At 37.3% G+C, this 24,377-nt stretch overlaps 1 protein-coding gene across 15 annotated transcripts in view; it reads left to right on the top strand.

Annotated features, from left to right (window-relative positions):
- Positions 1-24,377, top strand: part of Mcf2 (MCF.2 cell line derived transforming sequence) — a 74,190-nt gene that overhangs the window by 13,854 nt on the left and 35,959 nt on the right. For 6 of the 15 annotated variants that reach the window (XM_033760256.1, XM_010640512.2, XM_033760253.1 and 3 more), the window contains 9 exons: positions 12,403-12,522; positions 13,321-13,437; positions 15,209-15,358; positions 17,272-17,405; positions 17,716-17,845; positions 20,656-20,775; positions 21,541-21,732; positions 22,722-22,913; positions 24,105-24,276. In XM_033760256.1, coding sequence (XP_033616147.1) covers positions 12,403-12,522; positions 13,321-13,437; positions 15,209-15,358; positions 17,272-17,405; positions 17,716-17,845; positions 20,656-20,775; positions 21,541-21,732; positions 22,722-22,913; positions 24,105-24,276 — 1,327 coding nt within the window. The remainder of the gene's footprint in view (positions 1-12,402; positions 12,523-13,320; positions 13,438-15,208; positions 15,359-17,271; positions 17,406-17,715; positions 17,846-20,655; positions 20,776-21,540; positions 21,733-22,721; positions 22,914-24,104; positions 24,277-24,377) is intronic. The other 9 variants (XM_033760258.1, XM_033760254.1, XM_010640511.2 and 6 more) reach the window with 3 other exon arrangements.

The raw sequence follows: 24,377 nt of genomic DNA, 5'->3' as shown, positions 1-24,377 counted from the left end.
AACAGAGCATCAGGTTTATGCCTGTTGCAGTTATCATTACTGTTGTGGCTGCTGAGAGACCATGCACCTGGACACTGAGTGGGTAAGAAGCAGATATTTGTTCTCCAGAAGCAAAAGATGATAGGAAGCTTGTTTTTTTCCTGCTTCCTTGAAGAGCCAGTAAGAGCTACTGCAGAGGGCTGGCCTGGGGCCTGTGCAGGGATTGGACTCAAGGCTCTGGGCCCTGTGATGATGGGCAGCGTATTCCATTTTAGAGACATGCCTTTAAGTAGTCACATGTTGCAAGCCCCCCTCATGCCTGTTTCCTTTTTCATGCAAAGTCTTTTCTGAAAGAAAGAAAGAAAAAAGACCTAACAAAATAAAACAAGACTGACCCTTGACCACATCTCTGCTTTTTTGATAAGAGCTCAAAAAATGATTTCTGTTTTTAAAATCTGGAGTTTGGTAATGGGGGAAATAGAAATTGTGCTTCTTCATGTTTATATAACCTACAGATTAGAGATTCTTAAAGCGGCATACCAAAATATTTAGAAATGTAGTGTTCTCAAACCAAAACAGGAAAGCTCAGTGATCTTGGACTATATTTGCTCTGCTGATGCATGGTTCTGAAATCATAAGCTGTTGGATTTTCACTGAAATGCTAGCTTTTGAATGGATTATCCTGAAATTTTTACTGACACAAACATCTGTAGATGGAGCAGACCCACTTTCTCCGTATAAGTACATGTATGCCCTCACACATATGTGCAAACCAATCTTAAATCCGCATGGCTTGCCAAGCTAAACACTTTTTAAGAATTCTCTGTCCTGTCCAGTTCCTCATATGATGTGGACACTCAGAAAGGGAAATAAATCTATTATTCAGATTGAGATATGTTCTAGTTCAGACGTGTGAAGCCTTTTCATTCAGAATTTGAGAGCTGACAGCCCACGGATATGTTTATTTCTACTATACGCTGTTTTAACAGGCTTTTAATTTGTTCCCTACTCTTTAAAAATATGGGTTTCACATAGAAATCTGGGTTTGTGGTCTCTTTTGAGAAACCACTCCAGGGCAGTGGCAGACCCACTTTCCCACTTGCCAACATGTAGCTGGAGCTGAGTAGCGAATGCTCCCTTTTTCCTTTGCTCTGTGGTCACTACAGTGCTCACCACTTCTTGGGGCTCCTCACCAAACAGCAGCAGTGTCCCTCGTTATTGCCACCTCAGTTAGGCTGTGCTTAGTTAACATCTGCCTGCTTTATACCGTCTACCTAACAGCATAAGTATTGAGGGTTGTTGCCTTTGCTCTAGGTTGCAGCCTAGAATTTTAACCTTGAACCTGATCGTTGCATCATCCCACTGTGCTTCTCCAAATTCTTTCTGTTGATGAAGAGCCTGATTTTGCAGTCAGGTGAACCTGGGCTTTCATTCCGGCTCTTGTAAGGTAGAAAATCTTCAAAAATTACTCAACCTCACAAAACTTGTGTACTGTTTTTCTGTCGTTGCTATATTAGAATCCCACAAACTTTACTGGACTTAGTAGATTAAAAGAATACAAATTTATTGTGATGGTGCTAAAGGTCAAAAGGCCAAGATTAGTCTCATAGGGTTAAAATCAAGAAGTCAGCTGAGTACGCTAGCAGCACTTGGGAGGCTGAAGCAGGGCGATCACTGTGAGTTCAAGGCTGGCCTGAGCTACATAGTGAGTCCAAGGCCAACCTGAGCAACATAGCAAGATACTGTCACAAAACCCAACCAAGCAACCAAACAAACAAGAAGCCAGGTGGACATGCTAGCACATGCCTGTGATCCCTGTTATTCAGGAGGCACAGGCAGGAGGATCATAGAGTTAGTACCTTGGGTAACACAGTAGGAAACCCTATCTCAAACAAAATAAAAGTCAGCTGGGCTTTGCTCCTTCTGCATGCTCTGGAGGACAGTCTTTTTTGCTTTGATGTTTTTCAGCTTCTGGATACTATCCCTCAATCACTCTGACCCCTGATTCTGTTATCATATTGCCTCTGTCTCTCCTGCTTTCTTCTGTTTGTGATGCTGGGGATTCAACCCAAGACCTTTTCTATGTCAGGCAAGCACTTGTACCATTGAGCTGTACCTCAGACTTGTATCTTTTGTAAATAAAGATCATTGTGGTTGCATTGGTCTCGAAGGATGGTCTCGTTTCAAGATTCTCAATCACATTTATAAAGTTCCTTTTACCATGTAAAGTAACATATAAGTTTGGGCATCATGGGGAATTATTACTCTGTTTACAATACTCAGTTTCTCCAACTGTGAAATGAGAACAAAATAAAACCTATTGCATGTAATACTTCATAGTGTTGTGATAATTTTGTGAGCATAATTCTCAGAATAAACCTATAACAAATATTAACACCCTTAACTGAGTACTACTATGCAAACTCCTTTCCCTACCTTAAGTCTTCGAGAAGTCAGATATGTATCTCCTGTAACCTGAATATATTTTTCATAAAATAATGTGATGAAAAGCAGTAATTAATGTCAGGTTATAGATTCACTTTTAGTATGACAGTTTGATAAGCACCTGTTAAGGTTTGGGATTGAAAGACCAAGTACATCAGATTCACTTGTGGGCATGAAAGATAGGTACATTATACCAGATCTGAACAGTATAATTTGGTTTTCTAAAACAACTGACAAATCAAGTGGATTGTTCAAGTGCCACCAAGTTGCTTAGTAGCTGCTTGGTTATTGCCCCCAAATGGCTACTAAATTTGAGAGTAGCTATTAGGTTAGCAGAATAGCTACAATGGTAATTCTAAAATTTTTTATAATGAAGAACATTTTAAAAGTAATTATATAGGCAAGAAATGAAGTTTTCATCCTCTGATAGTATATGTAAAAATAATACAGGCTTCAGTGGGCTTATTGTGATGAATAAATCACTAAACATTTTGATAACAAGATTTTATAGAGTGATCTGATTAGAATGCAGAAGTATCTTTAGAAGCAATTTATATCATCGTCGATATTTAAAACAAGCCACTTTATCAAATAGAGTAATGACTGATTTTGTAAATATTCACCATAAAATCCCTGAATTTACCATAAATTCACCATATAAGCAGCTAAACACTCCCAACCCTGGTCTAACATCACTTCTTGACTGTCTGCTCCTAATGGACAGTGATTTTGTTTTCCTACATTGGTCCCACCTATGTGATCAGCTGTCCATGGACCTGGATGTAGGGACAACCTTGCTGTCCCGAGAGTGGCAGTGTAGAGACCAGGGACTCGCCACAGGCACAGAATTATCCTATGGCCCTCTCTGTTCCCATAGCTTCTTCTCATCCCCCCCTCCTAATTTTGAAGGTAGATAAGTATCCTGGTCTTGAAGCTGGTCACCCCTACAGCCTTGCTTCTAGAGCATTCCTAAAGGGCAGTACCGGACAGTATGAAATTTAGGAAACTCAGAGAGAAAAAGATAATGAAACCTGGAATCCCTGAAAGAATAAAATAAATTGTGCTTTAAATACTGGCAACAGTGTGGTGCCTTCAAGATAGGTAAGTATGATAAGTATACTGGTAATTTACCCAGGATTTACCTCGCCAATTCACTGAAAGTAAATGATCTAGAAGCCGAATCAGTGATCTCACTTTAAAAATTGGCTCGGAGTCCCCACAAGTCCCTGTCAACTTCTCCTACTAAATAAACCATTGTCAGCATTTCTAGTCTTCTACCCAAACTTTTTCTTCTTTTTAGATCTAAGAATCTATGATAATTGTTTAAAAACTACCTCCTTAATGTTTTTAGAGTTGACAAAGTACTTTTATATTCATTATTTCTTTTAATTCTTGAAATAACTGTGAGAAATCTGTATCATGGCTAACATTAAAATAAAATACTCATTGTATACGTATTTGAGGGTGGGATATACATTATCTTTCTAACTCTCTTGTCATCTTCCTTCCATGTTTGTGTACCTGTTGACTTGAAATAATCTTTCTCCAGCAGCAGAGGTCAGGCTACCAGTAGCTCTGCAGCCTCAAATTTTTCTTTCCTCAACACTAGATTGAAAAATCCTGGGCTGGATTATATCCTGCTTACTTCAAATTTGTATACTAAAACTCCTCATCACAGCTAATTATTGTGTTTTGGAAGGTTCATGTAGGAAGATAACTCGTCTCATTTGGAACAATGTTTAGAATAATAGGGGAATCTGGCTTCTCAAAAGCAGGGGAAAGTTAAAGACATGGCTGCATGGGAGAATTGTGTATAGACAACCATTCTATTATGAGCCTGTTTATAATTATTGTTTAATTTATTGATTTAATTTTGTGCTCTTTTCATTTACTTACTTGTGACTATCTCCTTCAGTTCTCTTTCCCTTGCTATAGTTCTCAATGCCACTTAATAGTGTGTGGTTTCTGTCACCATCTCAAATTGAATTTTATGACCCCTATTTGTGAGTATTACTTCTCCAGGAGTTTAGGTTTTCCACTTAAGTGAAATATATTTTCTCTGTTTTTAATAGACTTTGCTTTTTACTTTCAAGTCCACAACACAATTGTTGCAGGAAGAAGAGAATGTCCTCATAAACAACTTGCCCTCAAAATAGCTTGTTAATTTTTGTTTTATATCTTTGTTCAATTGCTAGTATCACAGCATGCCTAAAATATGAGCATGTTTGAAACACTTGTGATATACTTTGCTTTAATTTCCCTCTAAAGGCTGATGATCCTATACTCCTAGTCTTGAAGAAAACATGGGGGAAACACTTAAGACATTGATACAAGCAAAGATTTTTGGGGGGTATAATCTCAAAAAGCACAGGCAAGAAAAAGAAAAACAATCAGACAAATGAGATTATACCAAACTAAAAATTTCATGGCAAAAGAAACAGTGAACAAATAGAAGAGATGATCCACAGAGGGGGTGGAAATGTTTGCAAGCTGTTCATCCAACAAGGGATTAATATCCAGAATATTGAAAAATCTCGATGACAAAAAAAAACCCAGTGCAGTTAAAAATGGGAAAATGATCTCAGTAGCCATTTCTTAAAGAAGATGCACAAATGGATAACATATATGAAAAAAAGGCCAACATCACTAATCATCAGGGAAATGCAAGTCAAAGCCACAATAAGATATAATCTCATCCCAGGTAAAATGGCTATCATCTAAAAGATTAAAAAGCAACAAATGCTGTCAGAGATGTACAAAAAGGGGAATTCTTATACTTTGTTGATTATAAATTATAAATTAGTACAGCCATTGTAGAAAATAATACAACATTTCTTCACAACACTGAAGATGACCATATGATCCAAAAATCCCCCTTCTGGTATCAGGGTTCAAAGTCAGGACCTTGCACTTGCGAGGCAGGCACAGTGCCTCTGAGCTAAATCCCAGGCCCCTGACTGTATGTTTAAAATAACTGAAATGATTGTATCAGTGATACCTGCATGCCTATGTTTATTGTAGCACTGTTAATAGCTATGATACGGAACCAACATAGGAGTTCAACAGATAAGTAGATAAATGTGTCACATATACACAATGGAGTATTATTCAGCCATAAAAAGGAAAAATCCTGTCATTTGTGACAATGGATGAAGCTAGAGGGCGTTCTGTGAAGTGATGTAAACCAAGCACAGAAAGACCAAGACTGTGTTCTCACTCATCAACAGAAACTAAAATTTGAACAAATAGAAGTAAAGAGTAGAATAGAGTCCCCTAAAGGCTAGGAAAGCCAGGGAGGGGCAAGCAGGTAGAGAGAGGTCGGATGATTGGTACCAAAGTGTCATTAGAGAAGGGGAAATAGTTCTGATGTCATATAGCACAGCAGGTAAACTATAATCTATTGTAACTAATTATACATTTCAAAATAACTCGAAGAAGTTGAAGATTTCAACACAGAAATGTTAATATTTGTGGAAAAAGAAATAATGACTACCCTAATTAGATCATTAAACATTGTAGACATTTACCAAATTACAATATTGGGGCTTTTTATAATTATGTTTTTTTTTATTCATTAAAGGTATTGGTACATTTTAGGTATACAGTATGATGACATTCATCATTAGGATCTTGTACCTTTACATGATGCATCTTGATTCTTAATTTTCCCCATTCCCTTGACCTCCCTTCACCCACCCTTCCCTATTTACAAAGACTTTGTTTCTGTTTTCTCCTTTTCTTGTATTTATTCTTTTCCATTCTTTCCTTTCCGCTACCCCTCCCACTTCCAACTTCCCCTTTGGACTTTTTCTTCCTTTTTCCCATTATCTATTATATCTGGATCCTTATTTACACTTTCAATTTCTCATACCAGAGAAACTATTTGGTATTTACACGTATGTCCTATTTATTTCACTCAAGAGTATGGCCTCAATGTATTCATCTATAAATGTCTCTAGTTTGTCATTCTTTATGGCTGAGTAGTACTCCATTTTTGAAAAAATACATTTTCTTTATGCAGTCTCCAGTTGATGGGCAATTGGCTGTTTCCAAGTTTTAGCTATTACAAACTGTGTAACTAAAAACATGGGTGAGTGTATATCGCTGTGGTATGATTCTTTTCATTTGTTTGGGAAGATACTCAGAAGAGGAATACTTGGGAGAAATGGGACCTCTAATCCTAGTTTTTTTTGAAATATCTCCATACTGATTTCCGCAGTGGTTGCACCAGTCTACACTCCCATCAACAGTAAAGAAGGGTTCCTTTCTCCCCACAACCCCACCAGCAGTTGTTATTGGTTGATTTCATGATAGCAGCCATTCTTTGGTTGGGGGGATTTGGAATCTCAGCATTGTTTTCATTTGCATCTCTCTAATGACCAGTGATGTTGAACATTTTTTTCATATGTTTATTTGATGCTTTTACTTCTTTGTCTAAGAAATGTCTGTTCATTTCAGATGCCTACTTTTTGGATTGGGTCTTTAAATTTGGGAGGTCTGATTTTTAAAAGTTCTTTATATATTCTAGATATACCTTGGTCTGAGGTTCAGCAGGAAAAAATGTTTTCCCCCACACTGTGGGTTGTCTGTTAGCTCTGTTGGTGGTTTCTCTTGCAGTCCAGAAGCTTTTTAATAAGGATATCCCACTTGTTAATTATTTGTGCTAGTTCAAGTGGAGCTGAGGTTTTGTTCATAAAATCTTTTCCTATGCCAAAGTCTTCAAGAGTTCTGCATAGTCTCTGTTCCAGCAAGTTCAGTATTTTTGTTTTGATATTTAGATCTTGAATCCATTTCAGTGTTAGTTTTGTGCATGGTGAGAGGTACAGGTCTAGTTTTAATCTTTGGCAAGTTGAAACCCAATTTGTCCATCACCATTTATTAAAGAATCTCTCTTTCTTCCAGGGAGGGTATTTGGCTCCTTTGTTGAAGATGAGGTGGCAGAGTGTTTCTGGAGTTGTTTCTGCATCTTCTAATCTGTTCCATTGGTCCTCCCTTCTGCTTCTTTGCCAGTACCATGCTGTTTTTATCACAGTAGCTTTGTAGTATAGTTTCAAGTTGGGGATTGCCATACCCCCTACCTTGTCTTTATTGCTTAGAATTTGCTTTTGCTATTCTAGGTCTCTTGTTCCAAATGAATTTTTGGATTGTTTTCAAGATCTGTGACATATGCTGCTGGAATTTCAATTGGGATTGCATTAAATCTGTGTAGCATTTTTGGAAATATGGCCATTTTGACTATATTGATTCTTCCTACCCAGAAGCAAAGGATGTCTTCCCATTTTCTGATATCCTATTTGATCTATTTTTTCAGAGTGCTGTTGTTTACAGAGCAGGGGTCTTTGATTTCTTTTGTGAGAGTGATTCCTAGGTATTTCATTTTTTTGTATGCCATTGTGAAAGGAGTTGTTTTTCCAGTTCCTCTCAGAGTGAGTCTGTTGTTCATGTATAGGAAGGCTATTGATTTTTATGTGTTGACCAACTACTCTATTGAATTTGGTTATTAAGTCTGGAAGACTTTTGGTGGAGTTCTTGGGGTCTTCCATACAGAGTATCATGTCTTCTGCAAATAGTGAGTAACTTTTTCCTTTCCTGTCTTTTTTGCTTTTATTTCTTTCTCTTCTCTAATTGCTGTGGCTAATGTTTCTAGAACTATGTTGAACAGAAGTAGTGATTGTGGACATCCTTGTCTTGTTCCTGATTTTAGTGTGAAGGATTTCAGTTTTTGACCTTTTAGTATGCTATTGAATGTTGTTTTTCATAGATGGCTTTTATCAGATTGAGATAAAGACCATCTATTTCAATTGTCTGTAGGGTTTTTATTACGATGGCTATTGGATTTTGTCAAACACTTTTTCTGTATTTATTGAGATGATCATATGGTTTTTGTCCTCGACTCTGTCAATATAGTGGATTACATTTATTGATTTGCATATGTTGAGCCATCCCTGCATCCCTGGGGTGAATTCCACTTGGTCAGGGTGTATGATCTTGATGATCTTTTGCATTCTGTTTGCCAGTATCCTGCTGAGGATTTCTGCATCTATGTTCATTAGAGAGATTGGCCTATGTTCTTTTTTTTGGTTGGGTGTTTCTCTTCTTTTTGGATCACAGTGATGCTTGCTTCCAGGAATTAATTTGGGAGTATTGCTTCCCTTTCAATTTCATTGAAGAGTTTAAAGTATAGTGGCAATAGTTCTCTACATGTCTTGTAGTGAGGGCATCAGGACCCAGGCTTTTCTGGTAACTTTTAAATTATGCTTTCAACTTCATTGATTGATATTGGGTAGTTTAGAATTTTTACGTCCTTATTCAACTTTGATAGTTCATATGTGTCTAGAAACCTCTCCATTTCTTCTGTGTTTTCCATCTTATTGGCATATAGGTTCTCAAAGTAGGTATTAAAGATTATCTGGATTTCTGGTGGGTCCGTTGTAATTCTCACCATTTTCATTCCTAACTGCACGGATTTGGGACTTTTCTTTCCTTTTTTTGATAAGGCTGGCTAAGGGTTTGTCAATTTTGTTTATTCTTTTGAATAACCTACTTGTTTCATTGCTGGTTTTTGTATAGTTCTCTTAGTTTTCATTGTCTTGATATCTGGTCTGATCTTTACAGTTACCTCCCTTGTGCAAGCTTTGGGTTTGTCCTGCTCTTCTTTTTCTAGAAGCTTGAGGTTCAGTATAAGGTTGTGTAATTGAGCTTACTCTGTTTTTCTAATATGAGTATTCACTCCTGTGAATTTCCCTATCAAGACTCCTTTCATTGTGTCCCATAAATTCCGGTATGTTTTGTTGGCATTGTTATTTAATTGTATAAACTAACTTATTCTTTAATTTCCTCTGTGATCCATTGGCTGTTCAGGAATGTGTTGTTTAATTTCCATGTGTTTATGAAGTTCTTGTGGTTCCTTTTGCTATTGATCTCTAATTTCATTGTACTATGATCTGATAATGTATACAGGATAACTTCAGTTTTTTTGCATTTACTTTAATATGTTCTATGAGCAAGTATATGGCCTATTTTGGAGAATGACCTGTGTGTAGCCGAAATCAATGTGTGTTCTGATTTTGTGGGGTGGAATGCTATGTAAACATCTGATAAGTCCATTTGTTCAAGAGTTTGATTGAGTTCTAGTATTTCCTTGTTTGTATTTTGTCTAATTGATCTATTTGTGACAGTGAGATAATGACGTCCCCCACTACTATTGTATTAGTACTAATTTGATTTTCAATGTCCATTAATATTTGTTTTATATAATTGGTTTCACTAGTATTTGTTGCATATGTATTTGTAATTGTCATCTCTTTCTCTTGGATTGTTACCTTTCCAAGGATTTGTGGCCTTACTTTGTCTCTCTTAAGTAGGGTTGGTTTGAAATCGATTTGATTTGCAATTAGGATAGCTACTCCTGCTTTTCTTTGGGTTTCTGTCACATGGAGTATTGTTTTTCACCCTTTATTTTACAGTCTATGAGTTTCTTTTTGAATTAAGTATTTTTTTTGTATGCAGCATACTGTTGGATCTTGCTTCTTGACCCATTCTGCAATTCTATTTCTTTTGATTGGTGAATTGAGACTATTAACATTGATGGTTATAGCTGATATATATTGACTTGTCCTTGTGTTGATATTTTCTCCTTGTTTGTATTTCCCTCTTTGCATTTAATTTCTAGGCTTGCCTGATGGATTCATTATGCTGGGCTTCATCAGGTTTTGACCCTCATTGTCTTTTCCTAGGATGCTTTCTTTTTTCGTACCAGGGATTGAACTTGCGTCTTTGCGCTTACAAGGCAGCCCACCAAACCGCTAAGCTAAATCTGTGGCCCATTCCTAGGATATTTAAAAAAAATTTTTTTGAGTGCAGGTTTGGTAGTCATGAAGTTCCTTAGGTGCTCCTTGTCATGAAAGTATCTTACTTCCCCATGAATTTTGAAAGATAGTTTTGCAGGGTACATTAATCTAAGTTTGAGGTTGTTTTAGGGTTTTAAATTCCTTCATTCCAGGCTCTTCTTCACTTGTGGGTTTTGTTGTGAAGTCTTCTGTGATTCTGGTGGGTTTTCTTTTGTATGTTATTTGTTTCTTTTGTCTAACTGCTTGAAGTATTTTGTTATTTTGTTGGGCTTCTGGAATCTTGACTATTATGTGCCTGGGGTAGATTTTTTAAAATTATGGCTAATTGCAGTCCTATATGCCTCACTTATCTGTATGTCAAATTCTTTTCCACTGCTTAGGAAGTTTTCTGTCCTTACTTCTTAGAATGTTTTTTTTTAAATGTTGTCTGCAGTATCTCCTGTTTCTTCATTGATTTGGATTGGTCTTTTTTTTTTTTTTGGATCAGTCTTATATTATTCTTCTTTGCATCATCTAGCAGCTGCTGGATTGATTTCTCATGGTCCCTTTATATTTTTAAGAAACCTTTCTTTTCCTAGTCACTAATCACATTACTGTCTTCTATATCTGATATTCTGTTCTCACATTCGCTCGTTCTGCTGTGTAAATTTTCAATGGTTTTAATTTTTTTTTCTGTTTGGATTTGTCTTTTTTTTTTTTTTTGGATCAGTCTTATATTATTCTTCTTTGCATCATCTAGCAGCTGCTGGATTGATTTCTCATGGTCCCTTTATATTTTTAAGAAACCTTTCTTTTCCTAGTCACTAATCACATTACTGTCTTCTATATCTGATATTCTGTTCTCACATTCGCTCGTTCTGCTGTGTAAATTTTCAATGGTTTTAATCTCCTGGATATCTGTTTGCATTTGTTTTATGGATTCCATTTGTTTCCTATTCTGGGATTCTATCATGTTCCTCATCTCCTCTATTGTTTTTTATCTGTATCTCCTCTGAAGTTATTAACCACGTCTTTCACTATTGATGCAGTATCTGTTGTTATCTGAGAAATTATTTCTGATTTCATTTTTTTCCAGATCCTTTTTCATTGCCCGTTGAGGGAGTCCAGGTGGTTGAGTATCAAATTGTTCCATCTTGTTGTCCCCTGGAGTTGGCCTTTGGTGATATGGAAGTCTGGTTTTGAGTCTTGCTTAAGTGTCTACTCATTTTAACTGATGTAGTCTGCTGAGCCTTTATTGAGGTGACTCTTTGCTCTTCCAGTGGGCTTTATTTCTAAACAAGCCTCAGAGAAGTCTTCTCTCTACTGCTCACCACTGCGCCAATTAGTGGGTTCTGAATGATGGCCTTCTGGATCCCCGCATTTGGCTGTTATCCATGTGGGTTCCTGTCTGGTATGTGTGTGCATTTACTTATAGTATTTGGACAGGTCTCTGGCTGGGGCTTATGAGCCTGAGCTGGTAGTGTCTGGGCAGGTTTCTGGCTGGGGCATGTGTGTCTGTGCTGCTCTTGTCTGTGTAGGCTTCTAACTAGGGCCTGCTCGCACTTACCAATGGTATCTGGGCACTATGGCTGGGGCCTAAATGGCCGAGCCTCTGGTGTCTTGGTGGGCTTTTTGCTGGGGCCTGCCAGCACTTATGGGTTGTACCTGCGCAGGCCTCTGTCTGGGGCCTTCCTACCTATGCAGCTGTTGTCTGGGTGGGCCTTTGGCTGGGGTCTGTGTAACCATGCCGCTGATGTCTGGGCATTCTTCTGACTGGGGCCCGCACGCACTAACTGATGTTTCAAATTACAATATTATACTCCACAAAAGTACAAATTTTATATGTCAATTAAAAAATAAAAACAAAACTAATGCCAAAATGAAGCTTTAGAGTCTAATTCTTTGTAACATGGGGTGTACTTATCTGAGAAAATTCCACACCAGGAGCACTGCAGGATCTGACCTGTAACCTTACATTGTTTTTATTCCTGTTAACCATGATTTTAGATTTTATCAATATCCATTTTAAAAATGTTGGCCTTTTAATGGCTTTTATGACTCTAAAGTTTATTTCTTTCAATCATTGTGTTTTCTGATATGTGCTCAGTGGACTGCTTATTTTACCAATTTTCTTTCTTTCTCCTTATAGGCTTCTTTCCCTGGGAACTTGCACTTAATTTTGGTTTTACGTCCTACCAGTTTTCTTCAACGAACCTTCACAGATATTGGATTCCGATTTAGTCAGGAGGAATTCATGCTGAAATTACCAGTAAGAGTATCTTATTTAAATGTTTTATCTCTTGAATTCTCATGAAAACTTTGTACCATGGTATTTGTTTTACATGTGCCCACAAAGCATTTAAAAGAATATGAAATAAAATTTGCCTTCCAAAAATGTAAATGTAAATACCCAAAAGCCTTCTACTTATGTTGATAAAAAAGGAATAGTTCAAGAATTTATAACAAAAAATTTCTTTGAAAAATACATATGTTTTACATGTATGTGTATATATGTGTATGTGTGTTTGTGTGTGTGTGTTATCAGGAACTTTTATTTTTAGTAAAAATGAGTATTTATTTTATGTTTTTGAATTCCCATGAACTCACATCCTGAGCTACTCCAAAGTACCATGTGTCTTATTTTGAAAAGATATTTTTATATGTTTTTATTGTTAGGAATGCAGTGCTCCTAAATCTTGATAGTTTTGGAAAGATCAGTCTCTCCTGATACATTCTGATTAAGGACATAAAGTCCTTTACTTTTTTGTGAGTATAGCATTCAGTCACAAGCTGCCATGGACAATGAAAACTCTTAGATGAAAGAGAATTAGGTGCTGTGGTTTCTGTGCAGGTTGATGTTGCTTTCCGATAAACGTTTTATAAAGAAAAACTTAATACCTGACAAAGATACCGCACACATGCATATTGGGTTTGTACAGGAGAGAATTGTTAGAACCACTTATTCAAGATAACTTTCTGGTAAATTTATTCTAAAGGTCATTTTACAATTTAATTGAGGGATGTCATGAAGGACAGTTAACAGTATCTTTCTTGCTTATTTATATAGGTTGTTATGCTGAGCTCAGTTAGTGATTTGCTGACATACATTGATGACAAGCAGTTAACCCCTGAGTTAGGCGGCACCTTGCAGTACTGCCACAGTGAATGGATCATCTTCAGAAATGTATGTTGCTTTTGCCCTTACTGTAGAGCCTATAGTTTGTTTTAGCCTTTATATCTAGTTCTAGAAAATTTTCCTATTTGGGAAAAACAGATTTTTGGGGCTCCTACTTTTGAAATACATACATAATTCAACCTCTTGATTTTCTTCCCTAGGAAATATCTAGAAATGATGAAGAGTCTCTGAGGATAGCCACTGGAGAGGCCTAGGGAATAAGAGCACACTCTGCCCGTCCCTTCTTGTGGCCATGTAGAAACAAAAGGTTGAGATTCACTTCCCAGAATTTCTGAGTTTTAGTTGTCTGACCTTGGACGATATTCCCAACCTTTCCAAATCATAGTTCCCAATTATAAAATGGAAATAAGAATACCTTACCTCATTTCCCAATTATAAAACGGGAATTAGAATACCTTACTTCATAGGGATTTTGAGAAGACTAAATGATATAACTAGTGCAAAATGTCTGGTTCAGTGCCTGGCATATGGCAAAAAAACCCTCAATAAGTGCAAGTAATATGATTAATTTCATCATCCTGGTGCTGTTCCTGAGGCAATTGGATTTATAGCACAGTCCTTCTATTTTAGAAGTTTACAAATATATGAGGGACCTGTGCTTTCCAGGTGGGAGTCTGTGGTTTAAGTATCTTGACTTCCAATTCTGAGACATGGAAACCCTTCTGAAGGAAATAAGGAAGTTTCATGAAATCAAGTTTGCATTTCATCATCTCTATTTGTCATTCATCAGTTCATTTCACAGTCCATTCAACAATTCATCTGTTCATCCATATGAAGGCATTAATGTCAAAATCACCAATACTGTATCTAGCCTTTAATAATCTATAAAGCCTAAAGAAATGAGCAGGGGCTGGGGATTTAGATCAGCGGTTTGGTGGCCTGCCTTGCAAGCACAAGGACCCGAGTTCAATACCCGGTACCAAACAAAAAAAAACAAAAAAAAACAAAAAAAGAAAGAAAGAAAGAAAGAAATGAGCAGATGACTTGACCTGCATGGTAAAATGGTGGTTTATATGATCACTACATTTTGTCCATCTTTCTGTGTGTAGTAATTGATTTTGTAAGCAAAATAAACAATTCAACCTTACTTGCCATTTTAGAGCAATACAGCCTTGGGGGTGATGATTTCAGATCTTCAGCAGTGAATTGTTGGAACACCTTCTTTCCCCATTTCCTTATATCATCATCTAGTTTGGAATGCTACTGCTTTCCATAAAGGATATGAAATAATTAGAAAATATCTTTGTTATTCTTAACTCTCTTTCAGAATTAAATTTATTATAAAGCAGTTTTACCCATTGCAGAGTTTGACAGAAAAAGGAAATCATTGTGATTTTCATGACCATAGAATGAATTATTCAATACATGGCATCTGTAGCAAGTAGTTAGTTTTTATTCGTTTTTGTTTTTGTTTTGGGACCCAGAGAATTTGGAAGGCAAGGAACCCAGGGCCTTGTGCATGGTAGGCAAGCATTCTACCACTGCACTACATCTCCAGCCCTCAAGAAATAGTTTTCATCAGTATCAAGAAAAAAAGTCCAGAGAATCAGAAAAATGGCACTCAAGAAGATCTTTAGCCATGTTTTTGGTTTCTTAGAGCCTTACATGCAAAGCTAGAGCTGATTGCTAAGGGTAATACCAAAGTTCCTTGGCAGAGGAGAGTTCATACCATGTATGTTTGCTGTTATACCCAAATAAAAAGAAATATAGTTACAATATAATGGCAGAATTTCATAGAACAATCACTGGCTTTTTACAGGCTATAGAAAGTTTTGCCCTCACAGTAAAAGAAATGGCTCAGATGTTACAATCTTTTGGAACTGAACTGGCTGAGTCAGAACTACCCGATGATATGCCTTCAATACAAGAAACTCTGGCACTTCGTGCTGAAAGGTATCATCTGTTGAAGGTATGTCTGGTACAGTGAACAAACAAAAGTTTTGCATGACCTTTCTTTTTCTAAAAAGTTGTTTGTTGTGTTCATTTCACACTGATTGCTGCATATAGAAAAATAAAAGTAATGTACATATTATATAAAAACTATAAAATATAATACTTTATCAGAGACGAATATACTGGCTATGTTGAGTCTAAGGTTTCTTTGTGCATATGGTGCATTATCTTATGAAATTTTTTATTTGAAAATAAACTATCTTATAAATGCTCCAGAATAAGCAATCCACAGTCATTTTTTCTTTAAATCAAATACTCTTTCTCTAATGAAAAGTCCTACTCATTTGGAAAACAAGGGCAAGAACCCAGATTTGGACAGGTGTTCTGTTTGAACCCCCATCACAGAGAGTGTGAATTAGGAGCAGCAAGGAGATTGCTTGCTTGTCTCATCTCTGCCATGAGCTAGCATTATGGCCAAGGCTAACATTGCTTAACTGATCACGAGCTCTATATTCTGCATTGTACTAGTACTTGATGTCTTCCTTTCTTCCTTTCTTTTTTTATTTTTGTTTATTTTTGGTGATGGGTACTGAACCTCTGGGGCACTCTACCACTGGGCTATATCTCCAGCTAGCCCTCCCTATTTTATTTTGAGATGGGGTTTCACAAATTTGCCCAAGCTTCCCTGTATCTTGCATGCTTGACATTTTTTGCGGTAGACCAGGAGTGGGAAATTGATTTTGTTCTACTCAATTCTGTCTGGAGTGTTGAATTGTGAAGGATTTGGAGGTATGATTCTGATAATGAGCAAGTACTTTTAGGGTCACTTTCCTGAAAAAGTGAAAAAGCAATCTCAACAAGTACCAGGTATCCAAATATCACTACTCTCCTTCATGTAGCAATAGGTGTGCTGGGTGCATTAGCAGATTCCAGCTTCATGTAGAGGTGACATGTTTCAATTAAGAGGAAAGAAAGTGTGAATGTTTGAATCACAATCTAAAAGCAAAACTGTGTCCAAGAAAAGAAAGCTCTGTTTCTCACAAACTGTGGTGTTGGACAGTTTGCTGATCCTGCTGTGTTTCACTTTCTTTACTTATACAATGAGGTTGATGATGCATGGATATCTTGTGAACATTTGTTGTGAAGCTGAAATGAGGTGTAGTATGTGAGGGATATACAACAGTGTTTGGCACATAGTTGGCACTTTACAAGTCTTAGCTGCTTCTTTTTTGCCATGCTAAAGATGGAACCCAGGGTGTCAAACACACTAAGCTGACACCTCATGTGGTGACATCCCGGCCCCTTATATCCAAATTTTAGGGGGCTTTTGGACTTCCTTAAGGAAATCTTACATTACTCTTAGATGTCTGATGTCTGTGTTTTTAGCTCACTCCAAGAATACAGCCTTCCAAACAGAGGCATATGCTTCATTTTAATTAAACCCAAATGTCAAGTGAAATAAGACTTAAGGCAGGAATTGATTGGAAATAATAAATGATTAGTAAGAAAGATATATCATTGTTCGGAATATGTATTAAATATTCTTTGTAACTGTATACTTTCTGTTGTGGTAGCTTTTGTTTTACTCTTGGTTTATTTGAGCACATTAAAAATAGAATAGAATGGAACAGATTAGAACTTGTTACCAGTAAAAGGAGAGGCTACAAAAAGCATGTGGTACTTCGGCCTGTAATGGTTTTATAAAACGATTATTGTAATATCCATCCCTAAAGCCTTCTAGGAGTCTAACAGCTTCTGGATTTTGTGGTACTGAAATGTGCCTGGATTTTCTAGACACCTGTGAAGGCCAAAGGCTATTCTACCCCTGGTGTTGCTATTCTGCGCGGCTTAGGTGTGTTTACCCTTCTCTTGTGGCCTTTGAGGTTGCATTCCTCACTGGCTGATGTATCCTTTTCTCCCTCTGTGCAGAATGATATTACAGCTGTAACCAAAGAAGGAAAAATTCTGCTGACAAACCTGAAAGTGCCTGAGTCTGAGGGAGCTGTCAGTTCAAGTCTTGAACGTCATCAGCATATAAGCGGCGATTGGAAGACGATTAATAAGTGAGTACTTATTATCCTTTTTTGTTGTTGTGGAGAGTTCATTTATTTTACATTTTCAAATGCAGCTAAACATTTCTGCTGCAGCCCATCCTGTATAAAAGTGTTTCTGGGCCTCTGGAAATCTGAGGACTCCCCCTCCCAGGCTGTCTTGCAGAGATGAGTTATGCTTGCTCAATGGAGTTCTGTGGTCACTGGTTGTCTTTGTTGAGAGCAAATGCTGCAGACTATGATTGCTTTCTGTTCTAAATGTGCAGACCAGGTTTTTCTATGTCTCGGCAACACAGGTTATTGTTTGTAAGGAATTCTTCAGGTTTTCTTTGTTCAGATTGCTGGCTCAAGTACGTGATATGGAAACAGCTTTTGATGGATTTTGGGAAAAACACCAATTAAAAATGGAACAGTATCTGCAACTATGGAAGTTTGAACAAGATTTTCAAGAGGTGAGTTAAAACATGTATTTCTTTCCACTGTGCTAGAGATTCTTTCTCCTTGAATATTAAACCCCACCTTATAGGATGCTCATACAAGACCAATGTAAGTAAATTTTAGTTTAGATGAAGAAAACCATTGCTAAAATTCCAAAGCATCTCCTCTTCATGTTATTTCCTATGAGAAAGCACTTAAGTGCCAACATGTATGATAGGGATAGAGTTGCTCTCTATCTTAAGATTTTTTTTCAAAGTTACTGTAGCTATAAAGCATTCTCAGGCTAGGTGATAACTTAAGGAAATAATATGCTCTCCTTGATTTTTAATTCCCTCATATCCATGCTAACCTTATGATCTAACAAACTTCTTTTATGATTCTGGAATTTGTTTCTCTGAAGAACCTGATGGATGGAATTAAATCATGTTTCATTCCACATTATTTAAGAGACTGAGTGTCTATTCCAGTCGGACTCTTCTGTCCATTGTATGTTGGCAAGAGACATGGCTTTCATCCATTTTTGTTGCAGTCCTGTCCAAGCTCCTCACAGGCCTAATATTTGAGGAGCTCACCAAGGAAAGCTTTCTTTCCTCTCTTTGTATGCCTAGCTTATCTTCTTTCTATGAATGGCTCCCTTGCTATTTAATTTGTTCTAGAAGAGTTAGGTATGAGAGGACCACTGCTTTCGGGACACAGGGCTTAGTTAACTACCAGCGTTCCATTCAAACAGCTTTTCAAGTGCCATGTTTTCCATGATGTCTTACTTAAAGAGAGAATATTTTAAATTGTTCTTGGTCCAGCCAGGTAATCTGTGTCTCTTCTCCTTCCCCAGCCCAAACTTGCAAAATAGCACCTTTGTGAGCGTACCAACCATGTATCTACTTACATGTCATTTGCATCCATTATGCATTCTTGTTCTGTGATTATGTTTTGTTTCCTCCAGTCATTGCTGTCTCTAATCAGTATTGTTTGCTTTTCCTTACATTGTAATCTCAACAACCCAGTCTGTGTTTCATAGTGACAAGCAGATATGTTCTGTGTAAAGCTTATCTTTTTTACAGAAATTATTTGGAAATTCAAATTTACAGAAATGTTAGAAATATAAGAAAAGTAAAAACATCCGTATGATTTTTTCCCAAGATTAACATAACATTTTACCTCATTTGTGTATGTGTGTGTATGTAAATTTTTTTTCTGACAAATGACATTTTTTTCTGATCCATTGAGAATAACTTGTATATCTTATGGCCTCTTTCTCCTAAGTGCTTCTGTTGTTTTCTAATAATAAGTATATTCATTCCTATACCACAGTACAGTTATGAAGTTTGGTACCTTTAACAACAATGCAATACTTTTATATTATCTACCATCAGTATTCCAATTCTGTCAATTAATTAAAAATGTCCTTTATAACACTTTTTTCTTTCAATACAGGATCTAATCTAGGTTCCAGTGTTACACTAAGTTGTCTTGTTTCTTTAGTCTTCTTGAATATAGGACATTTCCACAGTCTTCTTTTGTCTGTTATGACCCTAACATTTTGAAGAACAGTCTTTTAAAAATAAGATTTCTTCATTTTTAGTTCATTTGACATCTTCCCATGATTAGCTTAGTCTATATCTGACCAACCGGAGCACTACACACTGATGAGCCCTTCTCAGAGTATCACATCTGGAGGTGACTGATGCCCGCCTGTCCTTTATTGTCGATGTGGATTTTGATTAACCAGAGTATTGTTGAATTTCTTTACAGTGTAGTTACTCATTCTGCACCCATTGTAAGTAGTAGAAAATGTGTGAGGAGAAAATTTAACAAATGCACAATATCTTGTTCCTTAAGAGAATTTCCACGGAAGTTTTGTGAAAGGGAGGGAGACCAAGAAGTGGAGGGAGAAGGAAGGGGAGTGTGCGAGAGGGGACGAGAAAAGACTGAAGATGTGTTATGTACATGTACCAACACCCCATGATGAATGCAGTCATTACGTACTGCAAAATAAAATTAAACAAAGGGAAAATTACCCATAGACTTAACATCTGTTAATGATTCTTCCCTGAACCAGTCTTTAGTATGGGGCGGGAAAGTCATGGTTTTCTAACATTTATCCATATTCAGTAGGCATTGTGCTGAAGCAGGAGCCTTCTTTTTTTCTCATTTATATGTTTGAGCCATGGGTGTTCACAGTTTATAATGTATTACTGTTTTTTTGTTTTGTTTTGGTACCGGGGATTGAACTCGGGTCCTTGTGTTTGCAAGGGAGGCCACTGAACCACTGAGCTAAATCCCTGGCCCTGTATTACTGTTCTTAACAATGCTGGTATTCAAAGCTGGCTACTCTATCCTTGTAGTATGTCCCAACATTAAAAAAAAACACATTTTCTTATTTTTGTCATAGAGATATTGCAAAGCTTATCTTCTATGTCTTATGTGTTGATCTCAAAAGTAGACATTTTCCTGTGTGACCCTGTTTTTTTCTGGGAAATGATAGAAAAATTAAGATCTGAGTTCTAGGTATGCTATCGTTGCTTCCAGGCCCATTCACCATAGAGCTGGGGAGTGTATGTGTGCAAACACACACCCACATTTGTGACTGCATGTGTGCACACTGATTCTCTCTAAATCACAAGTACACAGTGATATCATAAGGTTACATTTTAATAGATTACTGCTATTTCTTTGACTAAAATAGCTGAACCTATTTTCCATATGTGTAATTTTTTCCATAGTGACATTCTTGTTTTATAGCATTTCCTAAAAAACTTGATCCTAAAGAGAAGCCATATAATAACTTGCATGTTTTTAAAACCTATGTATTTCCTAATTTTAGCTTGTGACTGAAGTTGAACTTCTGTTAAATCAACAAGCAGAGCTGGGCGATGTAACAGGGAGTATCACTCAAATAAAACAAAAACTTAAACAACTGGAAAGCTTAGAAGAAAATTCTCAGGTAAGACTGTATTTTATTTTGTTTGTTTGTTTGTTTGTTTTTTGAGACAGGGTCTTGCTATGTAGTTGAGACTGACCTGTAACTCACATTGTAGCCCAGGCTGGTCTCAAACTCACAGTGATCCTCCTGCCTCAGGTTCCCGAGTGCTGGGATCACAGGCGTGCACCACCACGCCCGGCTAAGATTGTATTTTAGATGTGTACTGTATTTATGGAGTATAATGGGTATGTTTTGGTGACTCAGTGGTGCAAACGCTTATCATGCTTTATCTTTCAATACATTTTATAGAGTTATTAGCACAATGATACTGGTCTAAATTCCTTTTTCTTTAATGTAGCCCTTGGGTGACACTGCAGGTCTGTCAGTAGTTGGCAGAGTAGAGGCAAGGCTGCTCAGGTCATTTTGATGTTAATTTTAGATGTGTTAGAAGTACTCAGGTCAGTGATGACTGTCATGGGATTTCCAAGACTGGGACGATCTAAAGTACGTTAGCTTTCTTCTGGCAGGTGTATACTTCAGTTGATATGTGTAGTTCTGTTCTAAATCTGTACATACTAGGAACAATCAATCATGTCTCCACTCGAGATGGTTTCCTTGTAATTTCTGTAACTAGACACATGAGCGGTTCTAATGACATCATTTCTGAAGCTAATGTTGCAACTGTAAGCTTTCTGCAGCCTGGGCAAGTATACCACATCATGTTTAGGCAGTGTATCTCCTCAGTTCAATTTGCTTCTTATTATTTGCTTTCTTTCTTTAAATCAGGATCTGTTATCAAAGGCCCAATTTCTGACCTTACATGGACACAGGCTGGCAGCAAATCACCATTATGCACTGGACTTAATCTGCCAGAGGTGCAACGAGCTCCGTTACCTTTCTGATATCTTGGCTAATGAGATCAAAACAAAGCAGATACAGCTCAGCAGGACCTTCAAGATGCATAAACTACTGCAGCAGGTAGTATGATGGGAAACGATCCATTTCTGAAAAAGACTACAAATGTTTTCCTCGATCTTCTTGGCCTGACATGTGTTTTGCCCTTACGTCTTTTGGCGTACTTGTTAACTTCTTAGAGGTTATTAAGGTCAGGGTCTGACATAGCTTTAGATTTAAATTTGTAAGAAGTCTTAAGGACTGAGTTTGATGATTATTTTTCAGTCCATCTGCTCATACTGTATTCATGGCAGAGTCAGTATACTTCAAATTCTTTCCTGTTGTGAACACGGAGGCTGTGGTGGCAATGTCTTCCATTCTATGCTGAGTATATCTCTGAAGACTCTATTCGAGATAGTTTACATTCAAAGCACCTTTCAGAGACGAGCGTGAGTTTTGCTGAAGCCCGAAATTCCTTCTGCATCACATAGTATGGCACAAAAAAGTATGATGGTTTGAAAATAGTCTCTATGCCCTGTGGGTCTGACCCCTGTTATAATTAAGCAATGAATGGAAAGGTGACTGTACACACCTGTTCTTCTCAGGGGTGTGGAAAATAGGAGGAGCACTTACATCATATCTGAACATAAACATGTTAATCTGTACATCTCCTTTTTTGGGTAAGGAAACCTTTGATTTTATCCATGGCAATCACTAGCCATTTATATGACACTGTATTTCCTAGGAGTTTCATATTTCAGATATTGCTTTGGGGAAAATAAGATGCAACTAAAGTGTTGAGAAAATGGTCAGACTCCTGCTGCAGAAGAAATTACTTGTTATGAAATAAATGCAGCGCCTCCCAACCTTGTTGGTATCAGCAATACCTGGGGAGCTCTAGAAAAGTATAAATTCCTGGCTTATGTCCCAGGGCTATGGAATCAGAATTTCTGGAGGCAGAACCCAGATATCTTTAATTTAAATAGCTCTGAAAGCATTTCTGATTCACAGAAATAAGGGCTGATGCCCACTCTATTTCCTCTTTGTTCATTCTTTTTTTTTTCTCTCACCAGGCTCTTCAGTGCTGTGATGAAGGGGAATGTCTTCTAGCTAATCAGGAGATAGATAAGTTTCAGTCTAAAGAAGATGTTCAGAAAGCCCTTCAAGACATTGAAAATTTTCTTGAGATGGCTCTGCCCTTTATCAATTATGACCTGGAATCACTACAGTATGAATTTGATGTGATTTTATCTCCTGAACTCAAGGTAGGAAGCTTTTATCCTAAGAAATAGATTTTTTAGAAACTATGCTTGGAGTAGTACAAGAGCCTTACGACCTTCCCATAACTTTAGGGCCTCTTGCGTGTACACAGTTCTCTTTAAGGGTGAGAGGTGGCAGTAGTGCCATGGTCAAGCATCAAAGAATCCAAAAATGTGTATTTCTTTTTGATTTTTGACTCCATTATTTTCAAAATCTTCCAAAATACTGCAGCACTCACATAGATTTTTCATGTGCATCTTGGAGAAAAGCTCAGAAGTGTTGTGGGATGTTTGAGCTCATGTTAAGAGCACACTACCTCAAATATCTTTCCTTTGTAATACAGTGGCCAGCTGCAGATACTACAGGAACACAGATCTGGCTTATGGTTGAAAACAAAAGGATAAAGAAAGGATCTGGGTCCTCTTGGGGAAGGGGGAGCCAGCAGAAGTTGGTGAGAACAGGGCGGAGACCTATAGGTTACCTCAGTATGGTGCCCTTGGAGATGCCACAGGGTAGATAAGAGCATCTTCGATGCTGTTTGCTAATAAAATGTGTAGTCAACCCTAAGGTCACAACAGTATCTAAAGCTGTGCTTAGCTGCACATCCTAGGGCAACAATGGCAAACTTTTTAGAGTTTTCTTGATATGAACAGCCCGCTGCAGCACACGTGCCATAGGTTCACCACCCCTGTCTAACAGATGCATCAGAAAAATCTGAAAAATGATTGTACTTATTAACCACCTGATTCTCTGAAAGCAACCAAGCTTAACTCTAGCTGCCGCAAAGCATCTAGGAGGGGCAAAGGATGTATTATCCATCAGTGACTGTGAAGAGCCCTTTGCATCCTGGAAAACCATAAAGAACTTGCTCCAAGCAACACAATACTATGACAGTGTTCACTTGATTGTTGTCAGGATTTAGATTATATAGAAAGGAATACTATGCCTTGTTTTCTGGCCAGTGAGGGCAAATCACTCCGTGCAATGACCAATTTTGTGATTGCTTGATAAATTTCTTCCCCGCATTGCTTTGGCTGAGATCTTGGTATATATATTTGCTTTTTGTTACTTTCCTAAATTTCATCTAGTTGTATTTTAACTGTAAATTGATTTTTTGGTCTGAGTCTGAGAAATGTAACAGTTTGTTCTGACCTCACTTCAAAAAATATTTCATAGAATTATAATATAACCTACAGGTTCAAATGCAGAATGTACAGCTCAAGCTTGAAAATATTCGAAGCATATTTGAGAGCCAGCAGGCTGGCTTCAGAAATGTGAGAGATAAGCATGTGAGGCCAATCCAGTTTATGGTACCCACACCTGAAAATGTGATGCCGTCCAGAGTACAATTTTTTTCACCTAAACCTGGTAAAATATCTTACTTTCACTTTCCCTGTCTCTTCTCATTTTGTTATTGTTTACTTTGTTACTCTTGATGTAAATACTGAATTCTCTCTGCAGTCCTGATG

The sequence above is a fragment of the Fukomys damarensis genome, unplaced genomic scaffold, assembly GCF_012274545.1.
Source record: "Fukomys damarensis isolate Sample0158 unplaced genomic scaffold, DMR_v1.0_HiC HiC_scaffold_39, whole genome shotgun sequence".
NCBI lineage: Eukaryota > Metazoa > Chordata > Mammalia > Rodentia > Bathyergidae > Fukomys > Fukomys damarensis.
The sequence above is the reverse complement of the archived record's forward strand: the minus strand, read 5'-3'. Positions and strand labels throughout refer to the sequence as shown.